This window comes from Atta cephalotes (genome assembly GCF_000143395.1).
Source record: "Atta cephalotes unplaced genomic scaffold scaffold00001, whole genome shotgun sequence".
Lineage (NCBI taxonomy): Eukaryota > Metazoa > Arthropoda > Insecta > Hymenoptera > Formicidae > Atta > Atta cephalotes.
In genome coordinates this window covers 10,483,819-10,503,523 of record NW_012130065.1, presented here as the reverse complement: position 1 = coordinate 10,503,523, position 19,705 = coordinate 10,483,819, and the positions used below count along the sequence as shown (strand labels likewise).

The 19,705-nt window shown below is 30.7% G+C and overlaps 1 protein-coding gene across 1 annotated transcript in view; it reads left to right on the top strand.

The window, feature by feature from the left end:
* The window catches only part of LOC105626643 (atrial natriuretic peptide receptor 1), a 94,097-nt gene that overhangs the window by 2,003 nt on the left and 72,389 nt on the right, over window positions 1–19,705 (top strand). The window contains 1 exon segment of the mRNA XM_012207939.1: window positions 15,539–15,934. Within this exon segment, the coding sequence (XP_012063329.1) occupies window positions 15,539–15,934 (396 nt within the window).

Sequence of the window (19,705 nt, the reverse complement as noted above, 5' to 3'; positions counted from 1 at the left end):
GAGAGAGACGAGAGAGAGACGAGAGAGAGAGAGAGAGAGAGAGAGAGAGAGAGAGAGAGAGGAAAAGCATCCTCGAACGCGCAGCATAGTTTAATTTTCAATGGAAACGTCGATAAACCTAGACTTCCATTTCTATTTGCTCGCTTTGAAGGTCACTTTTCCCTTTTTCCGGCTTCAAAAAGCGGATTAGATCGACCCTATATACGTGGCGATATACGTATAATTAATCTACCTGTTGGTCGCCAACCAACACGATTCAAGAATATTCGTTGTGCCAAAAGCGTCCCCAGATTTGTGTAACAAATGGATTTCGTCCTTATCGTACCTAAGTCAATTTCGGATTTAAACGGAAACGAATGAAGGGAGATTTGAGATAAACGTAACGTAATATGTGTATGCAAAGATGATTTCCGTGTTATTTATGACGAGTATAAAAAGATAGCGTTTTAATATAAAAATACATGAAAACCGCAGTTTTACTGAAGTATCTAAAAATTGAGCCAGACCTAAAAATAATTTTATTGGATTATCAAAATAATTAAGTAGGACGCTCAAGTTAGTTGTAATACTTTTTGCAATAATATTGCTCATCATGTTTTTTATATTAATTATTTGATGGCTCAACAAAATTGTTTTCTGTTATATTTAAATTTTTAGAAGCTTTAGCAAAATTGTTTTTTCCATGTGAAGAAGTGAATTGTATTATCCCTATATTTTCTATATATAATATATAATATATTTTATATATTCCTCGTTTTATCCTCTTAAAGTATAGAATCTGGATAAAATATAAGTATCAGTAAAAGCTTTGAAAATAAATTGTAGCTTTTGTTAATATATTGATGTATCCTATGTATCTGTAGATTCTGTAAAACTTCTGAATATTTCAAATTCTGTTGCGCGCGCGTGTAAATATTATTTTGACGATATAAATACAAGTAGTGTGTCTAATGAATACAAAAAGTTATACTTGAGCTCTAAATTATATTTATTCAAAATTTTCACATAAAAAAAAATGTAATCATATATTCATTTAAAATTTTGGATTTTCAAAAAATATTTATTTACAAAAAGACTATGAATATTTAATGAGTATTCATTCAACAAAATATAAACTGCTGAAAAAAGTTCCAATAAGCAATCATTACCCTTAACTTATTACTATAATCGGCATTTTAATGACTTTAATTAAAAAAACATTAATTTTATTTATTATAATATTTAAATTTTATGAAGGAAACTTAGAAATTTTATAAAATATTTTAGAAAATAATACATTTTTATAAAAATAATTTATAAATATTTATTTGATAGAACGCCATACATATTCCGATATAATTCCGTTACGTACACAATAATAAAATGTCAGTCATAAAAATGTTAAAATATCTTGGGCGCGTCGTTCATACGGTTTGTGGACATTAAATTTCGAGATATATTATTTATTTTCAATAAAAATATCTTTGTTTAACCTGTAGGTTAAACAAGAACGCTCATTATATAGATGACTAAGTGCGCGGTGTAATCATTGTTTTTATAGATTTCTGTTTTCTCTTGCAAGCTATAATGTGCAGATAATATAGAGTAAAAGTGAATACGAAATGAAAATATTCGTAATCATATTAAAAAAATATTCATTCAAAATGGAATGAAAAAATATTTATTCGTTCTTTGACGAATAAAAAAAGACGTATATTCAAATGAATATTTTCATTCATGAGTTTTTTATTCATTTATTCGAATATTAGGTGTATTCACCGGATACACTAAATACAAGAGAGATAAGAAACGTCTGGTGATAGAGAAATATAGTATTGAAGTAACAAAAATGTTTTGAAAATAGTAAGCGAGAAAAAATAAATTTTTTTTTCCTACGAATCAAATAGTCTCGACGTTTTACGAAGACATGTCCAATCGACATCGCATGACGTGTTCACTATGAATTAGTTATAAACTCGACAGACAGATGATCGAATGAATTAAACAACGTGCTAATTAGACGTAGGAATGATCGTGTTGTAGAAAAAGTACATCGACCTCGTGGTGCATCGTCGTCGCGTATTCCAAGGATCATGTCTTAGAGCTCGCATCATTGTACCAATTAATCAGAGACGATATTCTTCTAAGGGCCCGATGCCGTATGTTCTAATTGGGCCCCGTAGTTAGAGTCGTGCCTTTGCCGCGGCAAACGCCTCGGTAGAAACGCGCCTATTTTTATGAAGGAATGACATCAGCTTGTGTCAATTTGCAGCTGCAAACTGTCGAACAAGCTGCCGGCTGCAACGACATGATGACGAGGATTATGACGACGAACCGCCTCTCGCCGGTCAGTCAACCAAAGCCGCGTCTTTTTTCGTCAGCCCTCTGTGTCCAGACTCCGTTAAATACTGTTTTAATTCAGTTTAATTAATCCCGTTGTGCCGGTGGCTCGCTCTTCTGTTCGAATTAATTGACCTCACGCCCTCTCTCGTAAGCGAATCATTTACTTTCTCAGGAGTGCGTGCAGATCGCCGATAAAAAAATGTCTTATCTCTGTTTGCGAGATGAATTTGTACATTAATGGAAATTGCGTCGATCTTTCTTTCAGAAGAGCGATGCGAGTGAAAATGAGGTAATTCGTTGTTGCTTGTCCAAAGGAAAGCAACTATAGTTAGAAAAATGGCCTTCGTAAATGCTTTCAGTAAGAGAATTTTATAATTACCTGTCTACAACAAGAATTCATTATGAATGTCGACAGAGGGAGTATATTTTTTGCCGTTTCTATTCGATATTCGATTGATAGTCCATTACAGTTTTAATTCCACTAGCAGAGGCCTAATACAATTCCATTTCACTCTCCTGTCGCATCTCAATACGAAATTAATGGAAATAGTTATAATTGACCTTCATATCGATTCACGAAATTGGAATTCATTTTGAATTTTGTATGATATTAGCGTTACCTACATTTCTTCCACAATTTCAATTATGAATCTTATCGAAGGATAGATTCAAGCGGTTAAACTCTCAATCTATTGACGGAAGCTAAACTGATGTATAAATCTATCCTCATCAATTCCCGCTAAATCAACTCCGATGTGAGTTTTTTCACATTCGCTAAAAATTTCAAACATAGCAAAAAATAGAAAAGAGCATCTCCTTCTTTTATTGAAGACGGGTAAACTGAGAAGTGGGCTATTAAACATACAAAACACTCCGGCCGCGGAGTACTCTTCTACTTTACTCTTCTATAATTTTAATTGAACGTTTAATTATCGAGATCATTAAGTCTGAATATAAAATAATCATGACGAAAAATGGCTTTCCTGAAAGTTTTCCTCATCCAAAACTTTCACTAACTTGACTTTCACCAACTTGTCAACTTGAAAACTTGAATTTTTGCCATTAGCATTAAAAGTGAAGCATCTTTATGACATTTCATGTACAAATAGAATACTTCAAGACAAGATTTGAAGATGTGATTAAATACTGTCGTTTAAACTTTAGATTTACTTTGATATGCGCATAAATTATATATTACATAGAAAAAATGATTTAACTGAATTATCTACAAAATTAATTAGATACAGATCTGAAAATAATTTTATTAACCATTAAAATAATTACGTACAATACTTAAATTGATTGTTAGAATTCTTTGAGCATTGTTATCAATGTTTAAGCATTCTACATTACTTTGACTATAATTACTTTGATGATCAAATAAAATTTTTTGTATCTAACACTAAATTTTTATATGCTTCAGCAAAATGTTTCTTTCCGTGTACATATGTAATTTTCTCTTTAGACTTGTGTTACTTTCTTGAACGTGTTTTTCATTTAAATAAGATACACTCACTTACGCTACTAACAAATTGTGCTATTAACAAATACTATAAATACTAAATAAAATCAGTAAAATCGCAATCGATTTTACGCTCCTCGAAACGACGGAGATTGATTACGGCAATCTCTCTGTGTGTTGCAAGTTGTTTTAATGGAAAAAAAAGGTTGATTTTATTAGGCGTTAATTTGCGAACTTCTTAATTGCGATATGAAAAATTTAATCTTTTAGTCCTTTTACCTTTTTTGAATAGTTATTTATTTCATCGCTTGGTCGAGTTGTAAAAACATCGCACGTGCAAATTTATTTTCTTCCCGCGATATTTCAAAGAAGAGGGAGATGCAATAAAGTAAAATCTCTCGAATGAAATTGCCAGTCGATTCAGAATATATTGATGTGTCGTATTGTAATTCGTTTATTATTATTAAAATTGTTAGATAAAATTGTTAGATTGTAACAACAATAGAATTCAAAATGTCATAGTCGTACTATAGTATGCAGTTGTAAATAATGTAAATTGTACTGTAAATTTATTATAAAACGTGTCTGCTTATGGCGACGTCGATATCAATAAAAGAATAAATTAATCATTCACCTGTTGATCACGTTAGCCTTGTCGGAAATGACCGGTTCCGCACTTAATGCGCTTTGCGATACTTACATCTCGTTTGAAGTTTCGCTCTCAAAGGAGAGGCGAGACAAGACTTCCTCTCAAGTTCTAAATCGCCGCAGCTTGCGAGCAATTCATTCTCTATGATGAATTTGTAATGATTATTCATGATATATACCTTCTCGTCGGAGCAATCGTGCTGAGTTTTTCGATAAAAGAGAAAGAGAGAGAACATTCGCTCGTGTTGCATATAAAGAAGGGTAATACGTGTGTGAGGATAGGTTCTGCATAAAGTATACGATAAAAGGTCGTGTGAGATGCAGTAAGCGCATCTCCTTTTTCTTACGACACCCACCGGAGTTTACCTCGCCCGAGCTGTAACGCGAAAATAGTGCTGCTTCACTGTGAATTGCTCTCGGAAACGCATTCTTTTTTCTTTTTTTTTCTACCTTAACCCTATCTATTCCTCTTATGGCCCGATTTACGGTAAAGGTCGTAGAGATTGTCGATTATCGCAAAAATAACGAGATTTTGCGCCGCTCATCAAATTGGCGGAAGAAATCTCCCGCTGAATAAATCGAGACACGCATTCAATATTCGTTTTTTCTTTCTGCGAATTAGTACGATCCGTCACTAGCTGCGCGAATATTGTTCATAAATATTCATGATGTGCAATTTAATGGTATCACATTTAATATTGATGTGTAAATACGAGACGGGATCATTCAACTTTGTCACGTTATTGTTACTTTATCTTTATTTTTTACTTCAGTGAAATTAGAGCAAATGAGTCCATCAGTGACAACAAAATGTTTCACGCTTTCGGAATTTTAATAAAATTCGCGGCATTAAGTTATATTAACATAAACGGTTAATGTTAACTAATATGTGAAACTCTATTATATAATATGATTATTGAATTACAAGTTTCAGTACCTCGTTTTTTCTTCGTGTAAAAATGCCCTTGCTACAGAAGGAATAGGTGCCAGGTTTATCCTGTGTAAGGGTTATTCCGTGTACTTCTTTTAATCATTGCCGGTTCAAATGGGAAAAACGAACGATTTCAATCGGCGCGGTGGTAAGTGGGTCGAGGTAAAAGCAGAACGAGAGAAAAAGAAAAAAAATATGAAGTAGGATTGGTTTAATAGGCAAACTCAATGGGCGACGACGAGTATGCGTTACCCGATGAAATTACTTCCTTTTATTCCACGCAGACGCGTCCTCTATCGTCGAACATTTCTACATAGATCCGGTCACGCGTAGTTTATTAACTTGATTTACCTTATTTTTGAATAAGATAAATGTTGGCGGGGAAACTCCGAGTTTGTATCTACAGTATCATGTGTGTATCTAGCTATCGCTAGATTTTTACGTAACGATGCGTGTGTATGCACGGATAATAATGTTGTTTTAAACTCACATTTTAAATCATCTTCGACTGACCATAGATTTCTCACCGTTCGCTATTGTTGAATCAAGATATTTTATCGTTCTTATTATTTCATTTTCGAAGAAATAGGAGTAAAAAATATACAATCTTTCAGAGATATTTTGAATTTATTCGACTGAAAAAAAGTCTATGTTCTCCGCAAAATTTTTATTTTTAAACTTTTTAATATCGAGAATAAATTATGGGGGGGGGGGGCGAAGTTTTCTTTATGGTAGAATTTTAAATAGAATTGAATAAACGCCCTCCCATCTCTTTGCAATTGTAAGCGATACACGGCGATACTTATGCATTTTGCTATTTGATTTTATTAATAACTAATAACGAAGAATTTTCTATTCCTTTGCAATCACAATAAAAAATTTTATATTTTAAACATGTGATAGCAACTGACGAGATTAGTTCTAATTAAAATCACTATTAATAGTAATATATATTATTGTTTTTTCATTTAATAGCATTTGAAAATTTTAGAACTTTAATTGGATATGGGGGTTTTTTTACTTATAATTTTCTGAAAAATATAAATAGAAATCAAACAATTGAATATTAATAAGTACGTTAAGTAACTTATTTTGATAATATTTCTAAAAAATAAAAATTTTAATTAATATAACATTTTTTTATTGCGAATTTTCGATAAAATTATATATTTAAAGATTTATAAATAATCATTAACATAATTATTTTAGAAAATATTTAAAAAGAAAGAAAATAATATCTGTTTTACAACAAATTTAAAAAGATTATAACATTCACATTTTACAACATTTACATATTCTTGTCACTGAAGTATAAAAACATCTCAAGTGACTATTCCTGGGATCAACTTTTCTCAACGTCAACACTTGCTACTTTTGTTTTTCTCTCGAAGTTACTCATATGACGCAATTTTCTTTTTGGTAGCAAAAATACGTGCAATAAATGCCTCTAAGTTCATCATGTGCTCCGATGTAATTTACTGCATCGCTGAAAATAAATTTCCTAGTGGTAGGTGAATTCGTGTCATTTCGTCGAAGTTATTCCAGGCGTTTGTTGCGTCTGTAGTCGCGATGCACTGTGTTTATGCGCCACGCGGCAATAAATCCGATCTAATCGAAACAGGCGGAAGTCATTAGTGTTCTTGATGCTTCAGATTGATGCTCACCTGATGACGGATTCAGTTACAGAGGCGGCCTACTTTTTGCACCAAGGTCCACAAAAGAGCTACGATACAAGAATTTTCAATATAAATTTGATTCATAAATGATTCAATTAATAAAACTGACTGTCCCATTAATCGTTTTTTGTTACAAAATATATCCTGGATTTTCGAAATATTTACAATTTACAGTTACATCTTTAAATATAAATTTTTATTTAAAATTTTTATTTAAAATTTTATTAAAAATTATTTATGAATAATTATTAACTTTTTGAGGGTATTTGTTCTAACAAAGAAATTTAAAGAGGATTTTGTTTTATAAGAATTTTCAAAGTCACTAAATTTGATTCTGATCTCACAATTGTAAAATTTAAATTAAAACAATAATATATAAGCTAATTATCATGAAAAGAACTTCTTGATATCGTTGAGTTTAAATGTTGTTTGAAAGTATCAAATTTCAAAATATCGAATTTCAAAAAATAATCTCATCCAATTCCAGCAAGGAGAATTTACCCTACTCATAATTAGAGTTTGAAAGTTAAAGTGGAAATGGGTACTAATACTGCTTGCATAATACGATGAGCTTTAAATAAAGAAAAAATTTGATACAATTTCATAATTAAAAATTCCTAAATCAAGTTTTATGTGTAATAATCAAATTATTTTTTAAAATTTTATCGTGATTTTTCGTTCTGCATTTTGTGAAATTGGCATCCCAAATTTTTAATTTTCGATTTTTTGTGTTAATTCGCCGGAACTATTTTTCATTTTTAGTAGGAACCCCAAAACTCTTCGAACTGCATTCGAAATTGCGACAAAAATTTCAATTTTTGAAAAGTGAGGTGCTAATTTCACAAAGATATAAAAATCAAATCAGTGAAAGGTTTACAAAATAAAGAGAGATATATCCAAATGAGCATGCCTATATCCATAAGGATTAATTTTCTTAAATTTTGACGAAATTTACCTACGAAAAAATAATATATCAACAAAACGTTATCATCTATATAAGATGTAAAATTTTACAAAGTATTATAGCTATTGGTGGTACGTATCAGCAGTAATAATTAGACATCGGATTCTTATGCAATTTTATATTTTTTTAGAAAGCAGATTGGAAAATAACATAAAAATAGAAATTTATTTTATTAAAAAAGCATTCTAAAAATACATATACTTATTTGTGTATATTGCGCAAATTTGCATATTTTATGCAAAAGATATCTGCATAAAAATCCAACGTCTAGTAATTATTATATATAATTTGAGATCAAGCGCGAGAAGATAAAAAGAAAGCATATGAACACTATCATCTTCTTTACTGGTAAATGGAATAAAAATGGCACTGATAATAATTTTCAAAATGAATTATCCCATTTCATTGAATGCACTTATTTACGATTTTTGAAGTACATCTCATTTTTCCTTGAATTTAAAGATGAGCTCGGTTTTCTGTATAATGCAAGTACGAATATACGTATATAGGTCGCATCGATGAAAGTAGATGAGTTAAAGAAAGCAATTGAATTGTGACTGAATAAAAATGTCTGGCTGAGTGTATGCATATGTGTTTCATAGCAAAGATCTATTTATTTTATTTTTATGTTACGTAAGCGATAATCCTGATGTCACGATATATATAACAAGCATTCTCGAGAATTCTTTTGTGCTGTAAATTTTTTTCGATCAGCGGCGTTTTATATTTTCGTAATTCGAAATTATTTTGCCGAGGAACCGTGATATGCAAAAATAAAACAACAATATTCATATTTTCTGCGTTTATACTGAAGTGCACTACTTTGTTTATCATTAGGTCTGTTTTTTATTGCTGCTCTGAATTGGTGCAATAAGTTGAAGTGAAACATACATACAATATATTTGTTTCACTTCAACTTATTGCACTGTGTGTACTAGTTCAGAAAGTGCAGCAATAAAAAAGATTTATTGTTTTATTTATCTGCAAGCTCTGAAAATATTTTATATTGCAAATATAGTTAATGTAATTGTATCGAAAGCAATATTGTTGGAAATTTTATCGCTTTATTTCATTTGTATTTTGATACTTCAAATATTTTGATACTTCAAGTATTTTCAAATATCATTTAAACAGGTTGTTCTTATATCAAACACAGCTAATTTATTTTTTCCGAATTAAATAAAATTTTTATCTAAGAGACATTGATTTATATAAGACATTGATTATTACATATAATAAAATATATTAAATATTTTATACGATATACATTAAAATAATGATACTTAGAATCGCATATTTTAATATTATATTGTTGTTATATTGTTTTACACATATAATATCAAATTTGATTTCATGAAAAAGTACGCTCCGGAAACTGTTTGTCCAAAAGCGGAGATATTTAACAACGTTTTTATTATGAGTGATATATGGATACACATCTATTATTATTAAAAAATAACGACCGTTATTTTTGCGAGATCCTGAAGGCGACAAGTTTATTTTGCTCAGGGATACAGACTTGTATTGATGGAAACGAGGTTTGTTTTCTATTTGTGTCTGTCTACGTGAAACGTATAGGAAACAAAATATTTTTATTGGTGTGAAAGATACGTGGTTCTCTCTTCTGTTTGGAATATGTTTGAAAAATAGGGTGCAAGTGTACACTCCATTTTTTGTTAATACTAAGTATATTATTAAATATGTCTTATATTATATAGATGTCCATTATTCATCTTTATAAACATCTTTATAAACATACCATTCATGTTATATGCAAGCTGATCTTCATTGAACATGAAAGTCCACTTAATAAAGATGAGAAAGCATTTTTTCACATCATGGCTCTCCGTTCCTTTGGAATTATTATGAAAGTTGAAAGATATAAACACATTGGTTGATTTATTAAAATGCGTTTCATTCACTTGACATATTTTCTTTTTTTTTTCGAATCTTTTATTACCAAAATTTGTGAAATATTTTTTCTCTTTTCTCGAAATAGGATTAGTTCAATAACAAACAACTGAATTGTACAATTTTTGTTATTTTAAATAGAACAACAATTCTTTCGTAGTATACATATTTGCGAGAGATTTGAGTGAATCAGTTCGGTATCGCGTGAACGCGATAAATGAAAAAAGTTCTTTCCTGATCTATTCAAATTTCAATACTTTAACTAGATGCATCGGAACTTCTTTCAACATCTGCCAAAGTTTACTGCGTTACATAAGATTGCGAAAACTTTCACGTTAATTTCGTTTCGAATGTAACTTCGGATACGTCGTGTTGCTTCTACGTTTTGCTTTATCTCTCCTGAATATTAACTCGGAAGCAAAAGTGCAAAAAGCGTATTATGAAAGAAAACAGAATGCCGCAAAAATCTAACATATAACTTTTCATCCCAGTTCTGAAAGTAAATATATTTGTGATCTTATTTTGCCATGATTGCGGAAGACAATACTCGTGTATAATATTTGAATAGTATGCAGCACCACAGGTATATTTTTCTTGCCACCGAGCTCATCGAAGAAACATTGTGAATTGAACGAGACAAGCGCGGGAAACGCAGTTTAGTTTTTAATGAGACGCGGTCTCGTTGCACGTTCTTTCAGCGTTTATTATTCACCGCAAAACTTCGCGTTTCATTCTCTTTGACTGTTTTCTTCAGAAAAAGTGAGAGCTGATTATTGTATTTTAAGTTTAACATATTTTTCACATCAGATGCATCACAACAACACATACAACACACACAACAAAATTATATAAGATGTTATAATATTAATGTAATATTTCTTCTCTCTTTTAAAAATAGTGAAGCAAGAGAATTTTTTTCTTAATTCATGAATTGACAAATATTTTTTAGTCCTGCTTATAGATTAATACATGAAATTTGCAACTATCTACTCATTATTTTCACTTATGTCACACAAGATAATAATCACTGTTTTTCTCTTGCGGTTGCATGTATCTTTATAATAGAATTGGATTGTAGCTTGATGATATTATATTTCCAGTATAGATTAGAAGAAACATGAATTTATGTCCGTTTAGAGAACAGCTAAAGTAGATAATGCCGTGCGAGTATAATTACTCGGAATTATGGAACCGCTCTATCATTAGTCATGAGATTTAATCCGAGATCCAAAATCGTGATAATAATTTCCAGAATCTCCTTATTTCGTTTGAAAGACAGAAAATAAGAGCTTTTGTGAATATAATTCTTTTTTCCTCACATTTTCATAGCAAATGTTACATTTTATTGTTATATTTGATATATTGACTTTATGTATACATGTATATATATATATATATATATATATATATGTGTGTGTACATATAAAAAAATATATATACTGTACACACTGGACACTATAGAATCAATCATGGAAGTACAACAACTATAACAAAATATATATACGCGATATCTCTCTACCTAGTTATAGTGAAACGAATGATGTACGAATGTTACGAATTAAACCAAATTTAATTTCTTCGGAAATATTTCATATGTAAAGAAATGATGGTTTTGTTAATATACTAAATCCAAAATCAGAAAAGTTATTTTATTATTTACCACCTACATTTTTTATTACGCTGTAATCTCAAAAGAATATAATATAATATAATAACTCTGAGGTTTGTGTGCATTGCGGTAGCCGACAGTAATTACGAGGTGATTCATGATATTATCTCTCACTCGACAAAAATCACGTAGACGTTGAGCAAGTAATAATGAAATTGAGTTTTCGCGCTAAGTCAGCAGTACGTGATGAGAATAGCCTTTACCCCCAAAGCTGATGGGACTTTCATAGATAGAACGTGTTCGATTATCTTTAACTCAGAATTCACCTCTGCAGCGAATATCTACGTACTTAAAATTTAAAGAGTAGATAATTATACAAAACACTTGTTGCTCTATTCGAATCTAAAGAATGGGGGATCTGGAGAAAGTTTGCGAAGATAAAAATAAGTCTGCCTATAATAGTATCGACGGTCTACGAGGAGAATTTAGAATATCTGAGTCAGTTGTATATACTATACATCATATTTTTTTTAGCTTAAGAAATAAGAATTCAACTAAACAACAAATTTTAATAAAATATGAAAATAATTAATCTTAATAAAATCCTATTGCATTTTTTGATGGTTGTCAATAATTTTATGCTATACATAATACATTAATTTGTTATAATATAAACATATTTTACGTAATATACACTTTTATATTTCTCGTAAATATCTTTATCATTAATATCTATCCACTAATTTGTGTAGTTACCGTTTAATTCGTTGCTGTGAACGTTTTAAAAATCGATTAAGAATTATTATTCATGATTTTATCTTTCCTTTCCAAATCGATATAAATAAATCACACTCATAAAATTCTCTTTTTATTCGTTTCACGATCTGTATTAAGCGCGTGTTTACATCGTAAAATTCGCGAAATGTCTCGTTTATTTATGCAAAACTATACCTGTATAACCTCTGCACGAAAATATTAGCAATATACCTACTATAATATGGCATGTGAATACAATAATTCATCACCATCAGGAATGCACTTCGTCATCCGCGGCTTAATTTTCGGTCGAATTTACGAGTCACGTTTTCAGGCTCTCAGGTTTTAGGTTCCTCGCGCGGAACAAGTTTTTATTCATCCGATGAAAGAAAAGTTTTAATAGGATATTAAAAAGGCTTTTAAAAAGTGCATTCTATATTAAACGATTTACACTGAAGCACAATCTGTTTTTATACATTATATTTTTTTACATTATTGCAGATAACATATGTATCGTGCTAATAAGAAATATACCAAGTACAACTCTGTAATAAGAATGATATATAATAACTCAATTTAGTCTTAACAATTAATGGGAAGCAATTGTTTGTCGCAAACTTTTTATATAATTTTTTTGTCAATATTTAATCTTGAAATTTAATTAACGAAAAATTTTGTAATTAGATGTGTGAATTTATATTTACGCTAAATCTCATCAAAATTAAACTCCAAATTAAATTACGTAAGATAATCAACGTTAAGATAATAAATAAAATTAATTGTGAAACAAATTGTATAAGAAAGTAATTAAAAATTACGTAAGATACTGTTAAAAGTAAAATATTAACAAAGATATGCGCGACTTAATGCATGATCCGTTTACGATGATCGAGTCTTATAAGTTTCCACGAGAATCTTCGCATATAGTTGCCATAAATTCCAACAACTTTGATCTCGTCGGATAAAAGCGACCACATGCAGGGCCGCCAGCGACATTGGGGATGCATGCGGCGTTAATCGGACGTAACCGCTTCACGCTGGAATTTGCAGCCACAATGACGCTAGGTATCCTGACGCAGTTATTATCATATTACATATAGCTTTAATCGATGAAGATTGAAAGCTCTAAATTGGACACACGGGGATTCGGCTTGCTGTCAGTACGAATTAATGGATTTTAAACATGGGTGTCTGTTGTTCTGACCGATTATTCCACAGTAATGTTTATCTTTATGATACGAAATTGGATATCGACGCAATATCATCCGTAATTACTAATTAGAACCGCGATTGCATAGAGGTGTATTGCTTGCGGATAAACGCACGGGAATCGAGGATTTAGTTTCAGGTCGCGAACTTAGTTTCAGGTCGCGTGGCTTATTATTAACGCGGAGTTCAAATAAATCAACAGAATACAGTTGGAAACTTGTTGCTTGTAAAAACTGATATGCTTTAATTTCAACAATAGGCTAAATGCATCAATGTGCGTCTTTACTACCATCTATCGTAGTATTTATTTCGCAAATAAGAATAAACTTTTATATGAGAATTCATTTAACGAAACATTCTCCATTTCTCTGCCAGACGACATTTAGTACGAAGCGAATGTTACTAATTACAACGAGTATTGTGAAGAAAATAATGAAATTTTGATTCGCTTTTAGTTCGAAATCCCGTAGACAATAAATGTTCCTTGCACAGCGGGAGAGTAACAATCTATTTAATTAACCGGCCGTTCTATTATCTTCGTATACATGTCCACATTGTTGAGCTCTCCCTCGCTAACCACAGACTCGTGGTATATAGGTTGGCGAGATTTTAATTGCACCTGCATTTGAAAAACATATTGTATATATGAATGTATGATGTATATATGAATGTGTGTGATGAGTACATGAATACAAGACCAACAAGCCTTAGTGTCATAGGGAATTGTGAACTCCGCGTGCAATATGCTGCTGACATAATAATAAGTATTAAGTATATTTCGCCAGACATTTATTTCGCGGAAACATTTTGTATTGTCATGTATCCGTTGGGCATTCAATAATAATCGTTAAAAGCATATTCCCAAAAGGAAGATTTACATCGATATGTCCGTATCGGTTGCGGTGTAATCTAAGTATACCTTCAGCGAGTAAGCCATGTGGGCGAACACGAAATGTTCCAGTTTAATTTAATTGCGCCCACGAATCGATACGTTAATTAACCGCGTACAAGTGTACGTTTTGTACAACCAAGTCTCTTTGATAAACAATGTACACTTGTTATCGACATATCGAATCATGTAGGCGCCAGTGATAGGATTATAACGCGGAGCCAATATTCGAATTCATAAATTCAGATTCGTGTTATCTATTTTGCTCACGTGATACTATTTCGTTACATTTTCTATCATAGCTGGCACGAGAGTGGATTCGATTCTGTATACTTAAAACTGTATGATACATACAGACGATTCGCAAGTTCACGTGCACGATAAATTATAAATTATAAATATAATTATAGAACTGACTTTCAGAATTACGATCGATACTTATTTAAGCACTAAACTTTCGGTAAGTTTTAGGTGATCTGTTTCTATATAGAAGAAGGAAAACAAATCGCTTTAGGAAATAATATATAATATAGAAAGAACGATTTTGCTAAAGCATTAAAAAATTTAGCAAGATACAGATCTGAAAATAATGTTGATGGACCATCAAAATAATTATGTCGGACGCTCAAATCGATTATTCGAATGTCGAAACTTTTTGCAGCATTACTTATCGTGCTTAAGATTCCTAATCTCCGTAATTATTTAATGGCTCAACAAAATTATTCTTAGATCTATATCTAGCTATATTTTTAAATACTTCAGTAAAATTCTTTCTGTGAACATTTTAGCTCAATCTTTTGATTATAATGATTATTTATGTAAGAATTATTTATGTAATTATACAAGTAAAAAATCATAATAGGCTTTCTACAATAAATCATTGCCTAACTTTTAAGTCTTAAGTCTTATAAGAAATTGATTTACGGTTGAATATGAGAAGAATAATCAACTATAATTAGTCAATTTCTTACTGTTTAAGACTTAAAACTTAGGTAATGACTTATTGAAATCTTTAAAAGATTATATTTCACGGTAATCTCGATTTTAAATAAGCTTTTCGTGATGTTTTGCACTCACAATGGGCCTCCCGACTAACTTCAGCGAAACTAGCGCAAAGTACGATAAATCAATTTCCCGAATCTTCTTCTCGGATCGCAACAGACGCTTTCCTGGGCCCCGTGTGCGATTACGTGATCGCGCCCGTGGCAAGATACGCGGGTGTGTGGGGTATACCCGTACTAACAGCGGGTGCACAGGCAGAAGCGTTCCGTCATAAGGGCCAGCATTATCCGACGTTAACCAGGATGATGGGCTCTCATCGTTTGGTGGGTGAGGCGCTCAGACATATTCTACGCAGTTTTGGATGGAAAATCTGCGGTTTACTATTTCACAATCACGAGATGGCCAGCAGTAAAGGCAATTCCGAGTGTCATTTCACGCTGAGCGCCGTATATACGGCGCTCAATCAAACACCGGCGCACAAGAGCTTCAACCAGGAGACAGCCGACACCAATGAATACAAGAATTTGCTCAGTTTCATCGCCAAATCCGCACGGAGTAAGTCCGCCCGCGTTCTCTCATTGCTTTCTTGTTCACGAAAATCTTCAAATGTTATATTAAATTTCAACAAAAATATCAAAAATTCAACATTTGATTTTTGCATATTTTTGCTCATAAAAATGAGAGAAATGAAAAAAATTTATTATTAGATATGTAGGTTAATTTAAATGTACACGTATGAGAAATTCTGACAAATCTATTTTTAACTAGGCGAAAAAGTTCATGTCACATTTTTACTTACAATGGAAATGGAGTTTTTTCTACATGCATGAAATATTAAAATATGATATAATCTAAAAATATATTCAGAGTATTCATATAAAACACATATTTATTAGAAAAAAATCAGAATATTAATAAATGTGATTTTGTAAATTAAATGATAGAAAATAGAGAAAAATTTATGTACAATTTAATGGAATAAATCCTTTTAAAAATTTTAACTTTAAAAAATTATTATAATAGGATTTTTAAGATTTCTCTTTTGGAGGATTTATTATATATTTCAGACAAACCTTTTTTCCTCTTATATTATTTTATAATTTATGCAGAGAGACCTTTATATTAATTTCGAGCTCTCTATATCTCTTATTACACTCATCATATATCTAATATAAAATCTATTAAAAATACCTTATAATACTTAAATAATTTTATATTGTGCTTTTTTCATGCAGACTTTATATCGATTAGCTTTTATCGAAGTCGACATGGTGTGTAACGTTTAACGTTTAATATCGTTAAAGGACGTTGCATTATGAAACCAGGCTTGATAGTCTGATAGAACAGTGAACTTCGACACCGTCATTTAACTGATATCGTTTATGAAGTTTGCATATACGAGTGTGCCCCGTGCTTTTCATTCATTGATCGCGTTTGACACTTCAAACTTGTCAACTAAGTTTACACGTGTTATCCAACATTAAATAAATTTCCATTAACAACTTTGTCCCTGTGGATGACACACAATTGGCAGAAGACCGATGAGAAGCTTTCATCGGCATTGCTTCTGAATAAGACGATGCACATTCAAGCATATTGCTTGTATGTTTCATAATTACAATTATAATTAATAGTAATTAATCAATAATATAAAGCCATAAACATTTCAAAAATTGATATATCGCAAGAGTAATCAAACAGAGAGTTTTCGTCTGCAATTAATTAATTTAACGTATTCGACGCTGTGTTGCAATAACCGAGTTGTGTCATAAATTCCAAAGCATTTATCGAAACATCACGTTTTATGGCGAGCAATTTTCTCTTACAATATCGCACAGATGATTCGAAAGAAGCTGCATCTTGAAAATTCTTCCGTGCTCATTTCTCATCGCTTTCGACGCGTCCGTTAAATCGCATTACACAGAGTTCATACGGTAGACTTATCCTCGATAGAAATAAAACAAGCTATAAAGAATGTTTTCGATTAGATGCTATTTGCATATGCACCACTTATAATTTCCAACAAGATAAAAAGCAAATATTATCGACCTAAATATTGAATAATGCTTTAAATTTATTGATTGTAATATAAAGAAAAAAACTGTTCTTACTTTCTTCACAATTGAAATTATTCTACGAAAAGTAAGAGAAATAATTGCATTTCAAGATAGATAAATTAATGGGCATAAGAGATTGAAAAACAATTTCGCTTTTAAATACAATTTTTTGAAGTATGTTTGTACAAAGAATAAAAAAGCTTATAAAAGTAAAAACAAAAGTAGGAAGAGAGAGACAAAAGTAAAATCTTATATCTATATACTTAAGGAGAGATTCTAATCTAGAGATTCATAATTTATGTATTTTTTACCAATTTTTTCATAAAGAAAGGAAAGACATATCAAAATAATGCTTTTTGCAATATATTTTTTATATTTCAATATACAAGAAAAAATTTTTATTTTTAGAAATGTAGAAAATTACGGCTGTAGCCTACGGGTGTATCAGAGCGTGTAGCACGTACGTGGCCAATTGACAGAAAATCTCGACTGTCGACAGTTTATCTGAGACAAATAAACCAATGCAATTGTTTAAATGTATTCAATTTGTGGTGCCATTTTATTTGAAAAATTTTAAAATTTACAGAATGGCAGCCATTTAAAATTAAGTATCAATTTTCACGAACTTTTTTTCACTTTCAATCTGTTCAAAGGAATAGTTATTTTGGAAAATTTATGACATTTTTAGGTTCATGGCCCCATAAAAATTATCTATTTTTGTTAGGAATTATCTATTTTTTGTAGGAAAGAACTTTATGTCAATTGGATGATTGGTTGAAGCTGTACATTTCTCAATTTGAAAAATGTGAATTCGAGAAAAACGCGTTTGAAGTTTTATTTTATGATAACTTTTTGTTAACAATATTTTTTAATTTAATCAGCAACTTAATTTAATCAGCGATTCCTAAGGCGCAATTCCGTCTTTACATCGACAGTTGTCGGCGTTGTTGCGCAGATATTTTATATGATGAAAAAGATTGCGCAACGACATCGACAACTGTCGGTAGACGTGTAAAACAGTTACAGAATATAGGCCCTGGTCTATAAATCAATTTCTCCTTCTGTTTAAAGAATAAATTTTGCTGCATTTGTCCTTTTTCTTTCGATTCTTGCTTGTTTTGCACGTAATACCTTGATTTTCAATCGAAAATCCAGTTCAACAAGTCATAAATTGCTTTAAAATTTTGAATATTGCAAAATCCTTTTACAGGCATATTCTACACACTTTAAAGATGCAAAAAAAATGTAAAATAAAATCAATTTTTTTATTCTCCAAAGTAGAACAATCTCCCCTTAATGTATTTCACATTTTTTTTATAGATCATATTCAAATTTTCAAATAAATTTACAATCGTCAATAATTTATTATCGTTTAATCGATTTTTTAATTATTATTGTCATCATCGTGATAAATTCTAATAATTATAAAATTCTAATAATATATTGCGTGTTCGATTGCGACTCTTGGAACGCCATAAGGAATTCGTGATCGATCGAAACACCATTCGATTTTCGAGAAGTTGACATTAACTTGAAAACATGATGTAGCAAATCGTCACCGATCTACGTTTAATTACTAACGAATGCCATAAATAGATAAGAATTCTTAAAGTTTCGCTGTGTCTGCAAAGAAAGGAGAGGATTTCAATTTATCGAATTTTTATCGTTATCTGCTTTACGAAAAGAACGATGATTCAGTTCTGTGCTGTTCTCGAATTCTCACGATGCTAAAAATAATATCCGAAACAAGGCAATCTGATAACGGGATATCTGTTTCATGTAAATTGAATATTAATTTTGATATATTGTGCAATATAACATTTAACGTTATTGCTATAAGATATACACTTTTGTTATAATTTATTGCGATGTGAAAATATTTACTTTATATAGTGCGTATATTATCAATTTTAAGATGAATATTTATCAAATATTTTGTGTTGATAATGACATATATGCACAAGTATAGAGTTTGCTAAATGCATGTTTAATGCATTTATGCATATTGTATTTTATTAATTATTTTACATTTAATATGTACATTGTTATTATATTGTAATAAATTTTATATACGAATATTAATAATGCATAGTTTATATTAATATATTTTTTATAAATATATTACATTAATATAAAATATTTCTCTCTCTCTCTCTCTCTCTCTCTCTCTCTCTCTCTCTCTCTACTTACTCTACTTACTTACTTACTTACTTACTTACTTACTTACTTTACTTTAACTTTTACTTAACTTTTAACTTTTAACTTTTAA